The following is a 21,458-nucleotide window of genomic DNA, read 5'->3' on the forward strand; positions in this document are numbered from 1 at the left end:
GGACAGATGGAATATCAACCCGTCTGCTAAAGGAATGTTCAGCTGAATTGGCTAGGCCTTTCACACATTTGTATAACTTGAGTCTCAGCTTAGGAATGATACCACAGGAATGGAAGGAATGTATTATAGTTCCATTGCACAAGGTGGTGCAAAAACTGATGTGTCTAACTACCGACCTATTAGTATCTCTGGTGTGGTAGTGAAGATTTTAGAGAAGTTGGTAAGAACTCGCATACAGAAATGGGTAGACAAGCATTCTATACTCTGCAGGTAACAGCATGGGTTTACTGAAGGAAGGTCATGTTTTAGCAATTTGCTCATATTTTAGAACAACGTTACGGCTGAGTTGGATAAACGGAATGGATACATTTGATAATGTTGGATTTTTCTCAGGCATTTGATAGGATACCACACGATAGGCTGTTGCGTAAACTGCAGGATATGGAATTGGAATATAATCTATTGACTTGGATCAGGGGATGCTTGACAGACAGATATCAAAAAGTGGTATACACGAGATTTAAGGTTACCAGTGGTTCAGTCCTTGGGCCATTATTGTTCAATCTATACATTAATGTCATCAAGCAGCGTGTATCATCAGATTTGCAATTGTTTGCTGATGATGCGAAGATAGGCATGGCAATCGGGGATACTACTGATATTCATCAATTACAAAATGATTTGAATAGACTGGAAATCTGGGCAAACGAAAATGGCTATCAGTTTAATGTTAGTAAGTGTAAAGTTATGCACTTTGGCATGATTAGAGTTCCAGCGGCATATTATATTAGCGGGGTTATGCTACAAGAAACTGAAGAAGGAAAGGATCTTGGTGGATAAGAATTTAAAGTTCAAAGGTCACACCCAAAAGTTGCAAATACAACTCAGAGGATAATTGTTATGTTGAAGTGAACCTTGACATGTAATGATAAGGAAGTAATTTTTGCCTCTTTTTAAAAACTTTGATAAGACCACACCTGGATTACTGTGCGCAGATTTGGTCTCCCGGGATAAAGAAGCTATGGAAAGGGTGCAAAGAAGAGTTACAAAGATTATATTCGGATAATGGTGTTTAGATTATGAGGACAAATTGCAAGTATGTGGATTGCAGACTAGTTAACAGCAGAAAGAGGGGTGATATGATAGATGCCTATAAACGTTTGAATTGGTGTTATAGCATTTCAAATAATGAAATTTTTCGTTATATGGAAGGCGGGGAGAGAACACGGGGGGGGATCCAGGAAGTTAAGGTTGTTCTCAGTGATGAAAGGGGTAAGAGCTAGATTTTTCTCCCAGAGAGCAGTGAGTGCGTGGAATAATTTTGCCCTTAGGGGATAGTGAGTGCATCTAGTGTGTAAATGAATTTAAGGGAAGATATGATAGCTGGTTTGGGTAATTTACAGCCTCCCTCGATGAGTCCTTGACTCCCTGGAGGTCTCAGATAATAAAATTAATAATAATAAAAACTCGGTTCACTTTCAGGAACTGTTAAGTTCCGTAAAAGGCGATCAGGACATCATTCTTTCTCACTTTTTATAAAAGTAAATGCATGAAAAGACACTCGTTAAAATGAAAAATATATTTATTATTGTACGTAGCTTTTAGTGAAATCATATCATTATTATGTGACACCTCCAGGTAGTCCAAAGACTCATCGAGGGAGAGTGTGCCAACAGCATCTAGCGATTGTTCCCTTCCAACTACTAACCGCGCTCAAACTTTTTCGTGAGCCATTAGTAGCAGAGGTTCTACCAATCGACCTAACCAGAAGATATTGCTTTTGTAGACTTTTTTTTATCGTACGCGACATCCAGAAATGATGCCGGTGCAATATACAGTATGCTTTCCTATTACTAAACAAAACAGAAAACGAAAACTTCAATTTCTGACTGTCCTTGCTGTCGTCCCTTGTTTGCCGAGTCACAAGAGAGAGACAGAGTGTGTTGAATAAAAATTATTAGGGTGAGTGTACTGTGTAGTATTTCCTTTAATTTTCTTATGCAGTTGATAACAGTCCCCTGCTGGTAGGACGGGAAATTAACAGAAACGAAGCAACAGATAACGAATATCGACTCAAGTAGATGCATTTATTCAACTACGTAGGATTGATGTATCTCTTTGAACTCTTTTCCCCCTTTCCTGTTGTCATGAAACATATCAGTTAACATCGATAATGATTATGATGAATATATATACCACAATCAATATTTCATTTATGAAAATCAGTATTTTGCAACAGTTCTTATTTATTGGTTAAAGGTGGGAATGAGATGAACAATAAGTAAAACAAGAATATCCAGCTCAAATCAGCTAGATGACCGCATTCCGTGTTTTATTATCTGATAGCAGTCACGACAGCGACTTTACGCCAAGTATTGTAAGCGAATCTCTGATTACGCAGGGTACAAAAATAATTATTTAGGGTCAAAATTTGACCTCCCGTAATTCTGGTTTCTTAGTCGATCCATCTTTTATTCGACATGATAGACAGTCTATCAAATTTTATGTGTTAAATTACACACACACACAAACACACACACAATAATAAATAAAATAAAATAAACATACAAAGATTCGTCCACAGGGTTCGCATCGTTCAACCGATTTCGACCAAAGTTGAGGAGATCCGTTTGTTTTGTTGCTGAATGATTCTTGAGAAATTCCCATACTGAATGATTGAGGTTTCTTTGCAGATCACCGTATTTTAACCGATTTCTACTAAATTTGGGATTTAGTTATTTATTATTGAACTTCTTATGCTTTTTACGTTCACGAGAATTTCAGCCCACTCTAACAAAAATGCAGTGGGGGTGAGAGATGGGATTCTGAGCAGACGTCACGAAAAACCATAGGAAATATGCCAACAGTTTATTTACTTAAAATTTACCAATTTTTCACACAAATATTAATAAAGTTTTCATAATTAAATTTCAATAAATGCAAAGGTGTGTGACGGACTCACACAGATGATTAAATTGGTTAAGCTTATAAATTGGACGTTTTGCAGTTGCTGCTAGAGAGGAACCCGATGACCCAGGTTCCTCTCTCTAGCAGTTGATGGCACTTGAAAGAACGTATGCATAACATACGTTCTTTCATTGGTGATACACCAAAATTTTAATATTATCCAAAAAAAGTGACTAACTGATAAACCAATCAGCCAAACTATTAGGCTCTAGCAACTGCTTTTGCAACTATTATCCCACTAAAGGTCTGTTTTTATCTTGCTCTTTCCACTGAACTATGTATGGTCTATGGAGAGCAGAGGCAAAAAGAATGAGTTTGACTAGTGATGTACTATAGACCTGTGACCTCATTAGGTTACAGGTCTATGGCTTTATTATCTATGGCTTTATTATTTAGGCTTTATTATCTATGGCTTTATTATATTAGGGAATGGTTTTTATACGCAGGTTCAATTATTGACATTGCAAAGGGTGATTAGGAATGTTTGTATGGAACCTCTACAAGAGGATTTAAGTGGGCGGAGGAGATTAGATTCGGTTCAAGATCGACAGACTTCTCTCTCTATATCATGACAAGCACTGGATGAGACATGGAAAAAACTGGGATGATAGTGGAAAGGAAGTTAAAATCCAGTAGACGTGGACACACGTGGTAAAAACAACAAAAAAGCAATTACTTCGTTTTTGAAAAAGGACAGGAGATAAAGAAGTTATGATCTTTATAAGAGACTGTGACATGATTGCATATGCCAAATTTCAGGCAGATGTGGTTGCCTGAAATTTGAGGAGATGAAGAAGCAATGGAGAAGGTGCGGCTGTGAAAATTATGTTAGAATCATGATTGTATGATGATAGTTTACAATAATGTGGACTAAAAAGTATAGAAAATGGGATGAAAAGGCATATTATAGAGACAGGTCAATAAATAGTATAGGACAGGTACAGGAGAAAATTTCAGTATATGCGCTTCTTAGCGCACTTTGAAGTACAACGAGATATCTCGTTCGATGGGATAAATACGAACATCGCTGCTTATCTAGCATGCTCTGGAAATGCATTTAGCAGTTAGGTGGCTGCATACCAGTTATGTAAATATTTGGATTGAATAAAAGAATGCCATCTTTTCGTTCCCTTTGAGGAACGAAAAGCTCAATTCAGAAAAAAAAAAAAAAATTTAAATGAATAATTTAAAAAGGTATTCCCCCCCCCCCCGAGTTGCAGGAGAAAAACGTAAGTTTCCTGGAAACTTAAGTTTTCTCCGGCAACTCAGAAGATCGACCTTAAATTTCAGTTTCAGACAACAATATACTAATTTTAATTTAGTATTGCCAGATGGTGAAAGTCTCTTACGCAATCGCATTAGAAGTATTCAAATTGTCGACATCTGGACTATGGACATCTGGCTATGAACTGAAAAGTTCATAGCCAGATGTCCATTGACGGCCACAGGAGGAAACCAGTTGCTTACAGGCTTACAAAAGTAATTAGAGCCAGAGAGTTCCTCCTACTCCCTTTGAAAATAAAAGGCATGCCTTTTATTTATTTATTTATTTATTTATTTATTTATTTATAATAATAATAATAAAATTATATTGATCAAAACAGTATGCACTGTTAAGCAATAACTCGTAATGCATACTATGCAAGAAAGAAGACTGATGCTACAACTACTTGTTGTTTCGTCTTATTCACAATATCAAGTAGCTATCCTTTGACCCAGAGGAATTGGGATAAGTAACACATTATATAAGATCTTCACCAACAGTATAATAAGCGACTGATGCATTTGGTGGATGCAGTACTTTATTTAATTATAAGACAAGGATTTGTTTGTTGTCGAACGAACTCAATACCGTTATTTGAGATCACTGTGAGAAGTCAGTTTATTTCTGTTTTTATTTACAGAATTTTTGCATCAGGTTTGATCCAGAGGAAAACCACAGGTTTGAATACATTAATTAATCTTAAGGAAAAATGAATAATTAATAATAACAATGCTGTGAGATTAATTTCATCATGTACGGTCATGGAAGCCTCCAAATGATAATAATTATTATTACATGTCACTTTCAAGGGAGAGCCTCTGTAGCTCAGCATCAAATAAAAAAAATCAAAATTTTTAAAATTAATTAGTATTATTATTTTTTTTTATGTTGAGCCCAAACATGAGAGGTTCATCCTATAGTACATTAGTACCATATATGGGTAGTGGGTTGGGAAAGGAGGAACTTGTTTTCATTTGATATAAAAGACTGTATAGTGTATTCCTTCGAGAGCCTCCATAGCTCAGTCAGTATACACAAAGCCCTTTAGTCAGAAAGACCTGGGTTTTATTCCTGTCCATGATGTGAGAAACCAGATCTCTTTCGACTAAAGGTGAGTTAGCCAGTCTCACACAGGGTAGAGGGTTTTTCATCCCTCAGAATAGGCAAATCCGCCTATGAACACACATGGATAGTATTTAAGTATATATTTTCGACTACAGTCGAAAATATATACTTAAAATCCCTCATTTGAGGGCTCAACCTGTCCAAGAGGCGGTTGAGGAAAATTGGGGGAACCCCACACGACAACAACAACAACACTTCTAAGGTGTCCAAAGATTCATCGTGGGAGGGCACACTACTCCACACAACTTGTCATGTCTTCTATTTATCCTCCAATCATACAGCAATGCACAACGCCATCTACAACCACCACCAATAGTGGTGGTTGTAGATGGTGGTTGTAGATAGTTTTTGCCGGTAAATTGCATTTGTTCTCAATCCCAATTTGCCTGTATGCGACCTGCTAACAACATATGAGATCAGCTAACTCATCTACAATTGAAACAGCTCATATAAAGACTCTTCTCATCATAGAAATACATGTGCAGTGTATGTTTAAATGCATATGTATATTGAAAAGTGTCGTAATAATATTGAGGCGATATAAAAAAAAAAATATTTCATTACTATTTGTTATGAAAGACCATTAACAGTAAAAATCTTCACAAAATGTGTAAACCGGCTGGAGAAAACACAATCATTAATATAACACATTGGTCTCATTGCAATAGTTGCTTTGCCAGTAATTCCAATCAACAAACCCGCTAGCCAAAATTACAGACTTTCTCTCTTTGGACAACGTGATTTCTTTTTATGAAATAAAAAGAAACTCAGAAGAATACAAACCAATTATTCTGAATAATGCATCACTTATTACATCCTAAACACATCAACAGAGTGCTCCAGTAGATTTATTAAATTAGTTATTCAGAAATGGTTCTACTATTCATATACTACAGCTAAATACAGTTTACCAGACTTATAAGTTATTGTATTACTAAAAGAAAAATTTCTGAGTGTTCCAGCAAAGGTTATGTTTATTATATTTGTGAAAAATTAAAGATATTCAATTAACAAATGCTAAAAATCCTAATAGGTTTTTAGCAACCATTTCCTTAAAACTAAGGTCTGTTAAGATCTGTTATTGCTCTAATTATCTCACTGGACTACTTCATAATTGGAATGCTAAGATTTGTTAGAATTTATTTTATTTTAATAAGAATATTATTCTGCATTGTATCAGTTCATCCCAAAAGTAATGTTGTTTTTATACTGTACTCGTTGAAATGTGTCTTAGCTTGTGTAAACATGAATTTTTAAAGCTTTATAAGTACCGCTAAGCTGAGGCGGCCTCATTTTAACAAATTCCACTTTTCAAGAGCATCATACGTAAGTTATTGTTTAAATAACCCTTTATTACTATGGAGGGATTATTGAAGAGCAGATTAGGCACATCATGCTTGATGAGTTCAAGAAAGGAAACAATGCTGCTAACACAAAAAAAAAAATTTTAAATGTGCAAGAAGTGTATTGCAATGATGTTTGAATGTGCAAAAGCTTCCATCAGCAATGGTTCCAAAAATTTCAACAAGGGACTTTAGCTCGAAAGACTCCTCTTGCTCTGGGTGCCCTGTCTCTCTCGATAATGATATGCTGGAAGCTGCTATTGCAAGAAATGCCAATACAACTGTTGAAGATTTAGCAAAAGATCTTAATTCATCATCATCATCGACCATCTATCATCATTTGCAAGAACTTAGAATAGTGTCTAAGCTTGGCAAGTGGGTTCCTTACGAACTGATGAACAACAATTGAAGAGAGCGCATCAGCATTTGCACAGCTCTTCATTCTCAAGAGGTTTAATCTTCGTTTTTGAGTTGTGCAGTCACCAGTGATGAAAAATGGATACTTTACAAGAATGTTAAGCACCAAAGGTAGTGGGTTCATTCAGGGTAAGAGGCTAAACGTCAACCAAAACAGACCTTCACCATCAGAAAGTTCTGTTAAGCGTTTGGTTGGATATGGCTGGTATTATACACTTTGAGCTCTTGCCACAAAACCAAACAATCACAGCTGAAGTATACTATGAACAACTCGATCGACTGAATGAAAAACTGGAGGAAAAGAGGTGTTGGTCAGTCGAAAGGGTATTGTTTTTTCATCATGATAATGCAAGTCCTCACATGCAAGAATCACCTGTACCAAGATTGAGGAACTTGGCTGGGAAAAGCTTCCACATCCTCCATATTCTCCTGATCTTGCACTTCAGATTACCACTTATTTCAAAGTTTGCAGCATTTCATTGATGAAAAACAATACAATACATTACATTAGAGGCACTGAAATTGAGCATGTGCACAACTTCATTGCTTCCAAACCTTCTGAATTCTATAGACGTGGCATTATGAAGCTTTCACAATGTTAGAAGAGCGTTATTGATTCAAATGGAGAATATGTACTTGATTAAATTAGCAAGTGATTTATCTTTTCTATCATATCAAAACTTAATGCTAAAAACAACATTACTTTTTGGGATGACCAGATATAATAGCAGTAACTTTGCTCTTCTGACATTAACAAGCCTTATATTAGTGGTAAACAGGCAATCTCTGTTTGGTAGATGAACAGATTACCGAGTGAAAGATCTCATTTATTGGAGGTCTGAAGTGGTTGATACTATGTTTGGCTTCAGAGCAAGTGTTTTTACCTTATGTCCCCCCCCCCCCACACACACACTCTGCAACCATGAGGTGTGAGTCCTTCCTTTCCATGTGATGGTACAATGAGTTCCCTCTGCGGGAATGCACAGCACCATCTAATCCCCCCCCCCTTGAAATTTTATCCAGGCTCCAGAATCATCATAGGCTGACGAATCAGGCCTATGACTGGGTTAATATTCCTGACTGTAGTCCGTGTGTATTCACAAGACCAGTTTGCCTGCTTTGTGGGATGAAAAACTCCAGATAAACTGGCAGAAAAAACCCTGCTGTCCACACCCGGCTAACTTGGCTATGGCTGAGGAAGATCCTTGAGCTCCTTACGTCATCGACGAGAATCGAACCTAGGACACTCCTTCCCCAGGCACATGGTTGCGAAGCACATAGCCACTAGGCTAACCGAGCGGACGAGGTGTGAGTGAAACCCAAGGACATATCAAACATAAGAAGACATTTAGAGCTTCCTCCATTTGAAGATACAGCAGTAAAATGGTTTTGCAGTCTCTACCAGATACTTTAACCTGATGGCAATGCATTAGGAGGATTCTCAATCAGATCATGTAGTAGTATGCTGAGACACTGTTGACTCCAGGAGGTGTTTGTATAATAATAATAATATCATGACATGGAAACTAAATGCTCACTGTATGGGCAGTATATATGTCCTCTTTTTCTCTTACCACTTTTTTGTGTTCTTTCTGCCCAGCTCATTGAGCCAGGAATTAAACTCATTCACCATTTTCATACTCACACATTTTCAGATAATACACTCTATTCTCCATCCATGCAAAAAACTTGCTTCTCATCCCTTGCTCACACCCTTCTTATATACAGTTTCCAGCAATGGTCCCTTCTGTTCTAAGAAGAATCTCTTCCCCATTAAACTGGTAACAACCCCTTGCCAACTGATTAGTCGCAGTTGGCAAGGGGTTTCTTCCCTTCTTATTTACCAGATTCTGCAAATGGCATTCCCTCAATCCATCTTCATACCTTGCATTCTAGTGACATGATACTGCCTTAATTAGTCTTCTCTAAACCCTTTCCAAGATACTTATCCCCCCCCCCCTTGAAGACCAGGTGATTAGATCTGTGCATAGTAATCCTTGTGTCATGGGATCTATATGACAGAATCATAACCTCTATACTTTTATGCCATTGTTTTCTTCATTGTTTTTACTACCATAATACACTCACAATTTTAGTAATGTTGTTCTTAAATTTCTAGTCCTTATCCAGTATTACTGCCATATCTCTTCCATCTCCTTCAAGATATCCCCCCCCCCACTAACTGTGTACTCTGCATGTGATTCCTCCCTTCCAAGTTTCAAAACCTGGCTACATGGAGCTGTAATTACCACTCACTTGCTCACACAGTCTTTTCGAATTTTCTTTTTCAGCCACAATATCTGCTCCTATTATTTATAGTTCACAACTTTGCATCAGCTGTAAACAATTGCATACCCCGTTTAAATTTTTCTCATATCATTAACATACAAGCTAAATAGCAGTGGTCTCAAAATATACACCTGCAGCATACCACTAATGACTTTCTTATTCTGGGATACTGCTTTCCTCTACATACACAACATGCTGATGCCATTCCTATCCAGCTCCCTAAACTGTTGTCTGAGCCTATCCTTTCCAATTTAGTTACCAACTTGTCATGTGGCGATCTAACGTTGTCCTTTGCAAAATTTAAATATACCACTATCTCTCTCTCTCTCTCTCTCTCTCTTTTGTCCAATGCATTTTGTCATCTTGTGATACAGAAGTAGATTGTTAAATGTAGATACTGCCTTTCCCTGTCAAGTCAATCCCACCTTCTTGCAGTGTGACCTGTTTCCATAAAAGGGGCCTCTGGTGAACCCACGGAGTATTCTTTATGCAAAAGGATACCTTTCTGCTTGGAGGAAATGCCAACTAGATCTACTAGGTTGTAGTTGATCTTCATCACACAGTGAAATACCACCACCCAGCTTATTGGAAGTGAATGCCAAAAGCTATCAGAAGAATACAAAATAATTTGGATGCTAAAAAGTCTTCTGGTACTGATGACATCTCTCCAATTGTGCTCCAGAGCTAACACTTATCCTGTATTATCTCTGCAATCTTTTATACTTAGCTGGTACTTAACCCAATATGTGGAATCAATCGTATATCCAGCCTGTTTCTAAAAGGAGATAGAAGCCTACCATCAAATTACTGACAAATCGGCATCACTTCAGACTTCAACGGAATAGTAGAAAAAGTCATTGATAGTCAACTTCTCCATTACCTAGAGCTCCACCAACGAATCAGTGACCATCATGGCTGACCTCTTAGCCTACATTATCTACCATGGGATAGTGCTATGGAAAAGGTTTTGGAGAAATGTGCTATCACTTTTGATTTTTTAACGATACTTGTGACATAATGATTAGAAATATATACACGTTAGCACAAGAATCACGTGGCGCGTTCTATGTATGAATAATCAATTGTTCATATTCCACTTTGATTTTTAAAACTATTCCTATGTAGCCACTTAATATTACAGACTCTGAAGATGGTCTGTAATATTCAGACTGAAATATTTGGCAAATTAAACATTATTCTTGTGCTAACGTGTATATATTTCTAATGTGCTATCACTCTCACCATTTACAGAGCCTTTGATAGTGTTTGGCATCAAGGCCTACTACACAAATTGTCATCCTTTGGTCCCTCTACCATCCTCTGTAAGTGGGTTGCCAGCTTTCTCTTTATGTCTGGTTATTCACTGCATGTCATGGTGGATGGTACTATCTCTTCAAGCTTTGCCACCAATGCAGGAGTTTTTCAGTGCCCTGTTCTATCACCATCTTCTTTTTCCTGTACATAAATGACTTACTCCCAATTGCCATTAATCCTAGTCACATCTTTGTTAATTGATAGTACTCCCCAATTCATTCTATTCATCTGACAAACCATGCAGTACTTCAACATTCTGAACTTCAATCTTCAACCAGCAGTACAGTAACGAGGGTATGAAGCACCTGTGGCAAGTGGCTAACTTGCGTCCCCCCAACCCAAAAATGACAAAAATTTTGAAAAATTCAAATGTAACAAGTTAAATTTTACTAAATGCAATATGTTAAATACTTACTATTAACCCAATCAAAATGAGTTGCAGTGTGTGTTGCAGAATTTGTGTGTCTAAAGCGCCGTATTGCCAAAATTTAAAAATACAATATAAAATAGCAGACTTTTATATCTATTTATTTATTTTTATTTTTTACATTTTTTACGTTTTGCGCCCCAAACCTAGCACCCGTGGCGGGCGCCTCTTTCGCCACACCCTCGTTATGGCACTGTCAACCAGTTCCTTAAGCATTAATCTCCATATTATCCTTCAATAAGATGAGGACAATCTGGTTGCTTCAATGCCACCAAGAAATCTTGCCTCTTTTCTCACAAAAGGAATCTCAGCCACCTACCTTTACTCTTAGTAATACACAAATCATCAGGTGGGAGAAGATCTCTTTACTTGGACTAACATTTAGCTCCAACCTAACGTGATGTCATAAACACATCATTGCCTGCTAGTGGTGGTGGTTGGCGTTGGTGTAGTTGCGGTCAGTTGGTGGATTGAGTGGTTGAGACAGAGTTTGTAGAGCAGGTGCCCTCCCTCAGTGAGTCTTTGGACTCCCTGGAGGTGTCAAGTAATAATAATATTAGTAGCTTCCTTAGCATCTTATTGTTTACACTACTCAATCCACCAACTACAACAAACTGCAACCACACCAACAGCATCTATTGCCTACCACCACCAGTGTTTTCACAGATAATCGCAAACATCCATGCCCATGGCAGGATTTGAACCTGCAGCCTTTTGGCTGGAGAGCGGATATGCTAACCACTCAGCCAACCAGGCTGGCAATAAGAGGGAACATAATAAAAGCTTTTATAGAATGGCACCAAAGACTTTTTTTTAGTACACATTAGAGAGAGAGAATAAGAGGGTGATCCCTTATTATCATAGTGTGGTTAGCAAGGTGTTAGGACTAGATTTTTTGCTCAGAGGGTGGTGAATGGGTTACCTGAGGTGGTTGTGGATGCTTTGCTAATGGTTAATGTGTGAATAGTGGATCTCTCTCAGTGATTCTTCTGACTTCATGGAGATACTTGTATAATAATAAGAAGATAACAGTAAAGGTGTAGTTCCTTATACATAATGTTTTATTTTATTTTATGTTTTATTATAAAAAATCACAGAAAAATTTTCTGTGTATATTACAATAATAAGGCATACAGCCAATATATGTTTAGCTTTTAAAATGTAATCAAATTTATCAATATCATAGATTAATTTGTTTTGAACTAGCTTTTTTTTTGAACTAGTTGAGTTAATTCTTTTTTTGTTTACTCCAGAAAATAGGCCAATGGAACTCAGAACCAATGCTAGTACTGATGACTTACTTTCCTTAGAAAGTGGGAATCAAACACCAGAAAATGTAGCTAATTTGGTCAGTAGTAATGTGACTGTAGATTCAACAATACAAGATGATACAACGTCCGCAGTTCCTGCTCCTACCCCATCTGCTCGCAGAAAAGCACGTAACAACACATTAAGGCTAAATTTAGATGAAACAACATGGACACAAACAGAACAAGGTAAACCACCAGCAACAGCCAAATTACGTCAGAATATACAAGCAGGAGTAAGTAAAAAGCTTTATCATAATTTCATAATTATTTCATTCAAATTTTCATTTTACTTTCATTAGTAATTTTTAACTTGATATCAAGTTAAATTAAGTTTTCTGATTTTTTATTATTTTTTTTTATGGTGCTATTAAATATAATAGCAAAATCTAAATGTTTCAATTATTTTTATTTTATTTTTCTATACATCAGTTGTGCTGTTGATAATTATAATAAAGAAAGAGGGAGGATGTCCATTTTTTGTGGCTGCAAAGTATAAATGGGCAAGAATGTTTGTAAAATCCTTTTCTGGATGATCTTGTATAGCTCCTTGAGCTGTATAAGGCTTGTCTCTTTTTTTAATTATTTTTTTATTTACAGTATTTAAAATATGAACCTAAAACTTGGATTCTTTATTCATTGGTCAGGTATTCCATTTTAAGCTCAAAGTCAATTAAACTTCTAAATTCAGGATCTAATTATTAACCTCTAAGTTAGGTTACATCTTTTTGAGTAATTCCCCCTTTCTCAGTCCAGATCTCAATTCCTTATGCCATTATTCCTCTGCACAAGTTTCTTAATGAGCTTCCATAGCTCAGTTAATATAAACGAACCGTTTTGGTCGGAAAGACCTGGGTTTGATTCCCGTCTATGAAGTGAGGAAACTTTATCTGTTCTCTTTTGACTAAAGGTGAGATCTCCAGTCTTCTACAGAGGTAGGGGATTTTTGAGCGCCTCCATAACGCAATTGGAAGAACGACGGTACGTTGCATCCTTCGATTGGAAAAGGCCCAAGTTCGATTCTCGTCATGACGGGAGGAGGACATTTTCAATCGAAGGTGAGTTAGCCAATCTTATATGGAGGTAGCAGGGTTTTTCTCCCAGAAACTCAAGTTTTTCATCCCGCACAGACAAATCGGTCCTTCAGAACACGTGCAATTTACAGACAAAAAATACTAGCTGTGGTGGTAGTAATGGCCAGTAGATGGTGCTGATGTTGAGGATTGGTAGTAGAGGTTTGGTGTAGTGGTGGAGAAGGAGAGTTGTACAATAGGTGTCCTCCTGCGATGAGTCTTTGGACTCCTTGGAGGTGTCACAATTAATAATCATAATAATAATAACACAGTCCACTTTCTCAAGGCCTGTAGTTCTCGATATTTATGATTAGTATTTTTCAGTCTGCTTCTTTGTTTGCTTGTTTGATATTTCAGAGCCTGTTTTCAGAAAGGAGGGGGGAAAATTCCTGACACTTCAGTATGAGATTCATTAGATATCTATAAAAATGCCCTTTTATGTCTTTGAAAAAATCAAACCTCAGTTTTTTCTGACCAAAAGGTCACATCACATTATTCTTCAGAATGCATTGCACTATAGATGCATTGGTACTTTTTCCAATGTATTTTGTTTTGCTTATCAGTAATATTACATTATTCTCAATGAATTTTAAAAAAAATCTAAATAATATCAATGAGAATGCAGGTTTTTTTTTATTTAATATTAGATTTAGTGAAACTATTACATAAAAAATCTACTGTTATTTACATTTCATTGAAAAATTTCTTAGTGACCAGTCATATTCAGGATTTCAGTTTTCTACAAAAATATTACTGTGGTATCATTATTATTCTAGTCTTCCATGGAGTTATAAGAGTCGCAGGAGACCCATTTTAGACAACACAGTCTGTTGTACCACTCCTTAAACCCATTTAAGGAGTGGTACAAGTCAAGCATTCACTATCTGCACATTGACCACTCTGTCAAGCAACAAATTCCATGGTCCAACCATCCTCCACACACAACACCACTTCTCACTCTCCTACTCATCACTTTCTTTGCAATTTTCAGGAATGGCCTCTTGTCCATGTTCCTTCTGCTTGTTCTACTATATGAAAAATCTCCCTCTTGTCAATACCTCTCAACAGTTTAAATGTTCCAGCCAAGTCATCCTTTCATCTTCTATTCATCAAACTCTGTAGTTTGCATGCCCTCAGTCTATCCTCATAACTAATACTGTAGACTCCTGATATCATGTCGGTTTTCTGCATCTGTACTCTCTCCAAGGGTAATTTCCTTCAAATCCCAGTTGCCAGATTTGGACACATTAGTCAAGATGTGGCCTGATTAGAGCTTTATACAATGGAAACAACCACTTTATTTTTATCTCTATTGGTCAAAGTTCTTCTTAGTATCCTCTAAGTCTTTACCACTTTTGCAATATGTGTCCTGAACTTCAAATTTTTATCAACAATCACCCTAAAATCCCTTGTCTCATTCAGTTCCTCTAGCATAGATCCACCAAAAGAGTATGCAACCTCCCATCTGGGGATCCCAAATTTCAAGCCCTTACATTTAGTTACATTTGACATCCCCCATTTGTTTGTCTAATTTTCCAGGCTGTTCAAATCCTCTTGAAGAGCAACATCAACACTACTACTAATAATAATCCTCTCAAGTTTCACATCATCCGGAAATAACTGAATAACTAAAATACCTGAACTCCCTGCAACGAGTGACAATATTTATTATTATTATAGTTGCACCTCCAGGGAGTCACACATAATTATAGCATTATGCCATATTATTGACATAATGATTAAAAAGCAAAAGTCCCAATGCTGATCCCTATGAAACTTAACTTGTAACCTTTCCCTTCCTTGGTACAGCTTTCTCATACACAACTCTCTGATTGGGAGACATGGCATAGGGAGCATGGATGTTCAAAGTGGCAATGAATGCATGTATGAAGATGGAGTATATTGCAATGTGAGTGCTGAAGCTGAGACTGAGCAGATATATGTGGTAAGTGGTGACAAAGGTTTGCAGGTGTTGTGGGGAAATCACAACCAAACATGGCTTGGATAGGGCTGTCTATAGACCTAAAAATGAACTGCTGTGTTTGTTTACAAATGCCAGAAATATCAGAAATAAGAGGGATGAAATGGTTTGTGACTGGGTTTATTCGTCCTGAAATCATTGGAATAAGTGAAACATGGCTGAATGAAGATGATATAGTAACAGTAATAGAAATGGAAGGGTACAGTATTTTTTGTGAGGATAGAATAGGCAGGAAGGGAGGGGGACTGCTGCTGATAATAGCAGGGGAATTAAGTCCACATAGGGTAGACATGAAAGGGGGAAATAGTGGCAATGGTTATGAGGCAGTGTGGTGTAATGTGGAGGTTGAGAGGAAGACATATTTACTTGGATGTTGCTATAGGCCTGGGAATGTGCAAGGTGGTGATGAAGAAATGTATAAACAACTTGGATTAGTGAACAAAGGCAGGATAATTATAATGGGTGATTTTAATTATGGCAATATAGATTGGAATGGAGAGAGATAAATCTCAAGTTCTTGAGAGATAATTCTCACGCAACATATAAAGGAGGGCATGCAAGGATCGAGAGTTCTAGATCTGATAATTTCATCAGAGGATGTAATTGTAAGAGGGGTTTCACACTTTCTTCCAGTTTGTAAAAATTATCATGAAGTAATCATCCATGTTGCGACTAGTCATATGCAGACTTTTCTGAGGAAAGGATATATGTGGAATTATAAGGCTGGTGATTATGACAAACTTAGAAAACAGCTTGGAGCTATAAAATGTAACGAGTATTTGAGCAGTAAGGAAATAAATGCTACATGGGAACTGACAAAGAAATACATAACAGCATCAATGCATGAATGTATTCCAAATGCCAAAAGGTTGAATAAGGCAGGTGTAAAATGGATGAATGTGGAGCTTAAGTGAAATCTGGAAAAAGAAGTACTTTGGATGAAGTGCAAGATGAATAATGGTAAAAATCAGTTACATGAATAATATAAAGAACAAGCCAGGAGGGTGACTCAGTTAGTAAGGAAAACAAAAGTAGAGTATGAGCAGAAATTGGCAAATCAGACAAAGAAAAACCGTACAGAGTTTCTTAGATATATGGCAAGTAGAAGGAAGAATGATCACGGTAAGATGAAGTTAATGGATGAAAGTGGAAGAATGGTAACTACTGCAGAAGATATTGTTGGGGTATTCAGTGATCAATTTATAAGACTGTTTCATCCTGATCACAGTGGAATCATGAGAAACTTAATTGTAGAGGACATAGGAGAGGATGGCTTAATTGTGAGTGAGCAGGAAGTATTTGAGGAAATAAATAAACTTGATGTCAATAAGGCAATAGGATTTGATGACATATCACCACGCATTTTAAGGGAATGTTCCAGGATATTGGCAGCAGCATTGGCATGCCTATTTAATAAAAGTCTTGCAATAGCACAGGTTCTAAGGGAGTGGAAGGAGGGTATGATTGTTCCATTGTAGGCTGTAGGTTCAAATTATAGGCCAATCTGTATATCTGGAGTTGTGGCGAAGGTACTGGAGAGAGTATGATACAGAAATGTTTTGATAACAGCAGTATTCTCTGTGGTTATCAGCATGGGTTTGTTAAGGGGAGATCATGTTTTACTAACTTAAGTACTATAACAAGGTGACAAATACCTTGGAGACAGGAGATGCATATACAGTGGTATATTTTGATTTTGCAAAGGCTTTTCATGGACTGTCACATGACAAGCTCTTAAATAAATTGAAACAGATGGGATTGGATAACAGACTTCTGAGTTGGATCAGTGACTGGCTGTCAGATAGGTATCAGAAAGTTGTATAGGGGTGCGGTATCCCAAAAGAGAAAGGTCACTAGTGATGTGCCGCAGGGATCAGTTTTGGGGCGCCATTGTTGTCCAATTTGTATGTTAATGATATTGGGATGGGTGTAACTAGTAATATGCAGCTGTTTGCAGATGATGATGTAAAACTGGGGAGAACAATGTAGACTCAAGTGGATGTTATGGCCTTACAAGCGAGCTTGAATAGATTGCATGAATGGACAGGTAAGTGGAACTGTCACTTCATTATTGTGAAGTGTAGTTTTGAGATTTGGTAAGCAACAGTGGGATGCAAAGTATACACTTGGTGGGGAAACTTTAAAGGGAGTAGAGGAGATGAAAGATATAAGAGTGATAGTGGACAAGGAACTGAAATTTAGGAGCCACATTGCACAATTTGTGAAGACATCACATCGGATAATGGCAATGATGCAGAATACCCTAACATACAGAAATAGAGATTATGATACCATTGTATAAGGCCTTGATTACTGTGCACAGATTTGGTTTCTGGATTTTCATGGTGACAAGGATATGTTGGAAAGGGTTCAGAGAATGCTATTGCTGGAAACTGCATTAGGAGGGGGTGAGCAGAGGAGTGATGAGTGGTTTCTTGGCATGGAGAGTGGTTGATGATTATAATAATAATAATAATTATTATTATTATTATTATTATTATTATTATTATTAGACACCTCCAGGGAGTCCAAAGGGCACTGCTCCACAACTCTGCCTCCGCCGCTCAATCCACCAACTGACCGCAACTACACCAATGGCATCTATCGCCGACCACCGCTAGTATTTCCAAAGACAATCACAAACATCCATGCCACAGCGGGATTCGAACCCGCAGCCTTTTGGCTAGAGAGCTGATATGCTAACCACTCGACCAGCAGGATGGCCATGCATTGCCTGAGTGTGTTATGAATGTAGACATATTAAATCAATTTAAAGCACAGTTGGATGAGCATTGTGTACAGTAGTGTGTACCGCCCATGATGAGTCTGACTTCATGGAGGTAAGATGTTAATAATATTGTTATTATTATTAATATCTATCAGACAGCAAATTTCGAATGTAATTCACTAATATGATATCCAATGCCATGTGTTGCAACTTAAACATCACTTATCATAATCAGTAACATCGACAGGGTGTAGTATAGAGGCAGCCTGCCTCACGGCACGGCTTCATAAGGGCGCTCGTTCAGTCATATTGTGATAGGCGCCGTCGCTACGCTAACGGGAATTGTTAGCGTAGCAAGTGCGGAAAGAAGTTCTTCCAAGCTTAAACTGATTAAAAATTATTTGCAAACAGCAATGACCCAAGAAAGATTGGTTGATCTAGCAACTCTATCGATACAGGTAGACATAGCTTATAATTTAAATTTGGAAGAGCTTATAAACAGTTTCATTGTGTGATATCCTGTAAAGGCAAGCATTTAATTAATATTATTATGTAATCATTTTGTATTAATGTTTCTCTTGTAATAAAAACAAAATAGAAATTGGAGATTTTCTTATATTTTTGTCTTATAATCCATCAGGGGTAATATTTAATTCTTTGCCTCAGGATGCGATCTAATCTGGCGACAGCCCTTATCAGATGCCATTGCAAAAGCTAAAAAAATGCCAGCATATGTATGTGCTTCCCTTGTCAACCACTCTTGTCACTTTACTATAAAAGGCAAGCAAATTACTGAAACACGAGTGCCCTTTAACACATCCATGCCAACTTTCACAGATAATATTACCCTCATCTTCCCAATTTTTATATAATTTCTTACTAATTTCTCTAAAATCTTAACAACCACAGAAGAAATATAAACTGGTCTATAGTTTGAGGCCATCACTCTTGTGCAATGGTGCTATCTTATCCTACTTCCACTCATTGGCCATATTTCAGTAGCTAGACTTTCATCGAATAGCCAAGTCAATACAGCTTTCAGTTTCTTAGCATGTTATTATTATTATTATTATTACCACCCCAAGACCTCATGGAATTAAAGACTCATCTGAGAGGTCCTTTTATCACACACAGCTCATTATACTGTGTTTTAAACACATTCAAACTCTTTGCAGACACCACATTCTCAGGCAAGGCATTCCAATCATTCACAACTCTGCACAAAAAAAACCTGCCTTTCACTCTCCTACTCACACCCTCTTTATCCAGTTTCCAGGGATGACCTCTGTTTCTCCCCTGATCTCCCACTATTCTCTGTAAAACTTCTCCAGCATTGATCCTATAACAACCCCTTACCAACTTGTAGGTCTCTATCATATTTCCCCTCTTCCTCCTGTCCACCAGACTCTGCAAATTACATCTCCTCAATCTTTCCTCATACTCAACATTCCAGAGGTCAGAAACTACCTTAGTCAGTCTCCTTTGGACCCTTTCTGACATCTCTTCATCCTTCTGAAAACCCGGTGACCAAATCTGGGCACAAAAGTCCACGTGTGGCCTAATCAAAGCCTTATACAATGGAACAAGAATCTCCCTACTTCTACATGTCAATGTCCTCCGCATCATTCCCAGAAGTCTTTGTGTTGTCTTCACAATTTTGGCGATGTGTCCCCTAAATTTTAGATCCTTATCCACTATCACCCCCAGATCTCTTATTTCCTCTACCTCCAACAATATATTCTCACCAAGCATAAATTCTGCATCCCATCTTTGTTTTCCAAATTTTAAAACCTTACATTTTGCAACATTGAACTCACATTCCCATTTCCGTGCCCAATCACTCAATCTATTCATGTCATCCTGTAAGGCCACAACATCTTCACTACACTTCATGGTTCATCCCAACTTTGCATCATCTGCAAACAATTGAATATCTCCATCCAAATCTTCACCTATATCATTAATATACAAGTTAAACAATAATGGACCTAAAACAGACCCCTGAGGCACTCCACCAGTGACTTTCCTTTTCCTGGATATCACAACCCCATACACAACTTGTTGATACCTATCAGATAGCCAGTCTCTAATCTAATGCACTAATCTAATATCCAACCCCATCCACTATAGCTTGACTATCAACTTATCATGCGGTACTCTATCAAAAGCCTTTGCAAAATCCAAGTATATTACTGTGTATCCTTTCTCACATTCTCTCAAAACATATAGTGAAATCCCATCCAGTTCCATTGCCTTATTGATATCTAGAATACATTTGAATCACCTTCTTCTCTTGCACTCAAGACTTCAATCCTTCCCATCCCTCTAGGAGTATAATCTGCCTTTAAAGGATGAAATGCTCCAATAAATTAATCATTAAACAACTCCACAATATCATCTGGATTGGTCACTTTTTCATCTAATAGAGTCAATTCTTCCACAGTAGCAATTGGAAGAATAGCAGAACATTGCACCCTTCGATTGGAAAAGACCTGGGTTCAATTCTTGCCACGATGAGGGGAATCCTTATATGGGCTTTTTCAGTTGAAGGTGAGTTAGACAATCTCATATGGTGGTAGCAGGGTTTTTTTCTCCCAGAAACTTGGGTTTTTCATCCCACGTACAGACAAATCGGCCTTCAGAACACATGCAATTTACAGACAAAAAAAAAACTGTTGTTGGTGGTGATAGATGTCATTGATGGCAGTAGTGTCGTAGTTGGAGATTTAAATAGTAGCGGAGAGGATGAGATTATTTAGCAAAGTAGAGTAGTGTGCCCCGGGCCGGTCCGAGAGTATCTGATGCCCCCAGGGAAAGAAAATTTAGGTGCCCCTATGCATTGTCTCTCTATATATATTTTGTCATACTAACACAAGCACACGTACACCTACACATGTGGATATTTATAAAAATAAACAATTGTCCGTAGGCCATTGCCAAGGTTCGCCTAATGATAAAACCGGCCCTGGTGTGCCCTCCCATGATGAGTCCTTGGACTCCCTGGAGGTGTCAAGTAATAATAATCATTTCTCCTCCTATTGGCCACACAAAAAAGATCCTTAGACTCTAGTGCTAATCTCTCCTCATATTCCATTTTTGTCTTCCTTGCTACACTAGTCACTTTCCTGGCTGTAGTCTTATATTCATCATGAAATTGCTCTCTGCATCTCTCTCTTTCTCTTATTATACTTTTCTCATAACCTCTCATTCATTTGCAGTTCCT

General features: G+C 37.5%; 1 protein-coding gene across 2 annotated transcripts in view; it reads left to right on the plus strand.

Moving 5' to 3' along the window:
* The window catches only part of LOC150099926 (alpha-galactosidase MYORG-like), a 124,763-nt gene that overhangs the window by 82,506 nt on the left and 20,799 nt on the right, over positions 1–21,458 (plus strand). For both annotated transcript variants that reach the window (XM_090402805.1, XM_090402804.1), the window contains exon 2: positions 12,400–12,689. In XM_090402805.1, coding sequence (XP_090258931.1) covers positions 12,411–12,689 — 279 coding nt within the window. In that variant the 5' untranslated portion in view covers positions 12,400–12,410. The remainder of the gene's footprint in view (positions 1–12,399; positions 12,690–21,458) is intronic.

This window comes from Typopeltis vanoorti, chromosome 13 (genome assembly GCF_054136105.1).
Source record: "Typopeltis vanoorti isolate ZY-2024b chromosome 13, IOZ_Tvanoo_1.0, whole genome shotgun sequence".
Classification (NCBI taxonomy): Eukaryota; Metazoa; Arthropoda; class Arachnida; order Uropygi; family Thelyphonidae; genus Typopeltis; species Typopeltis vanoorti.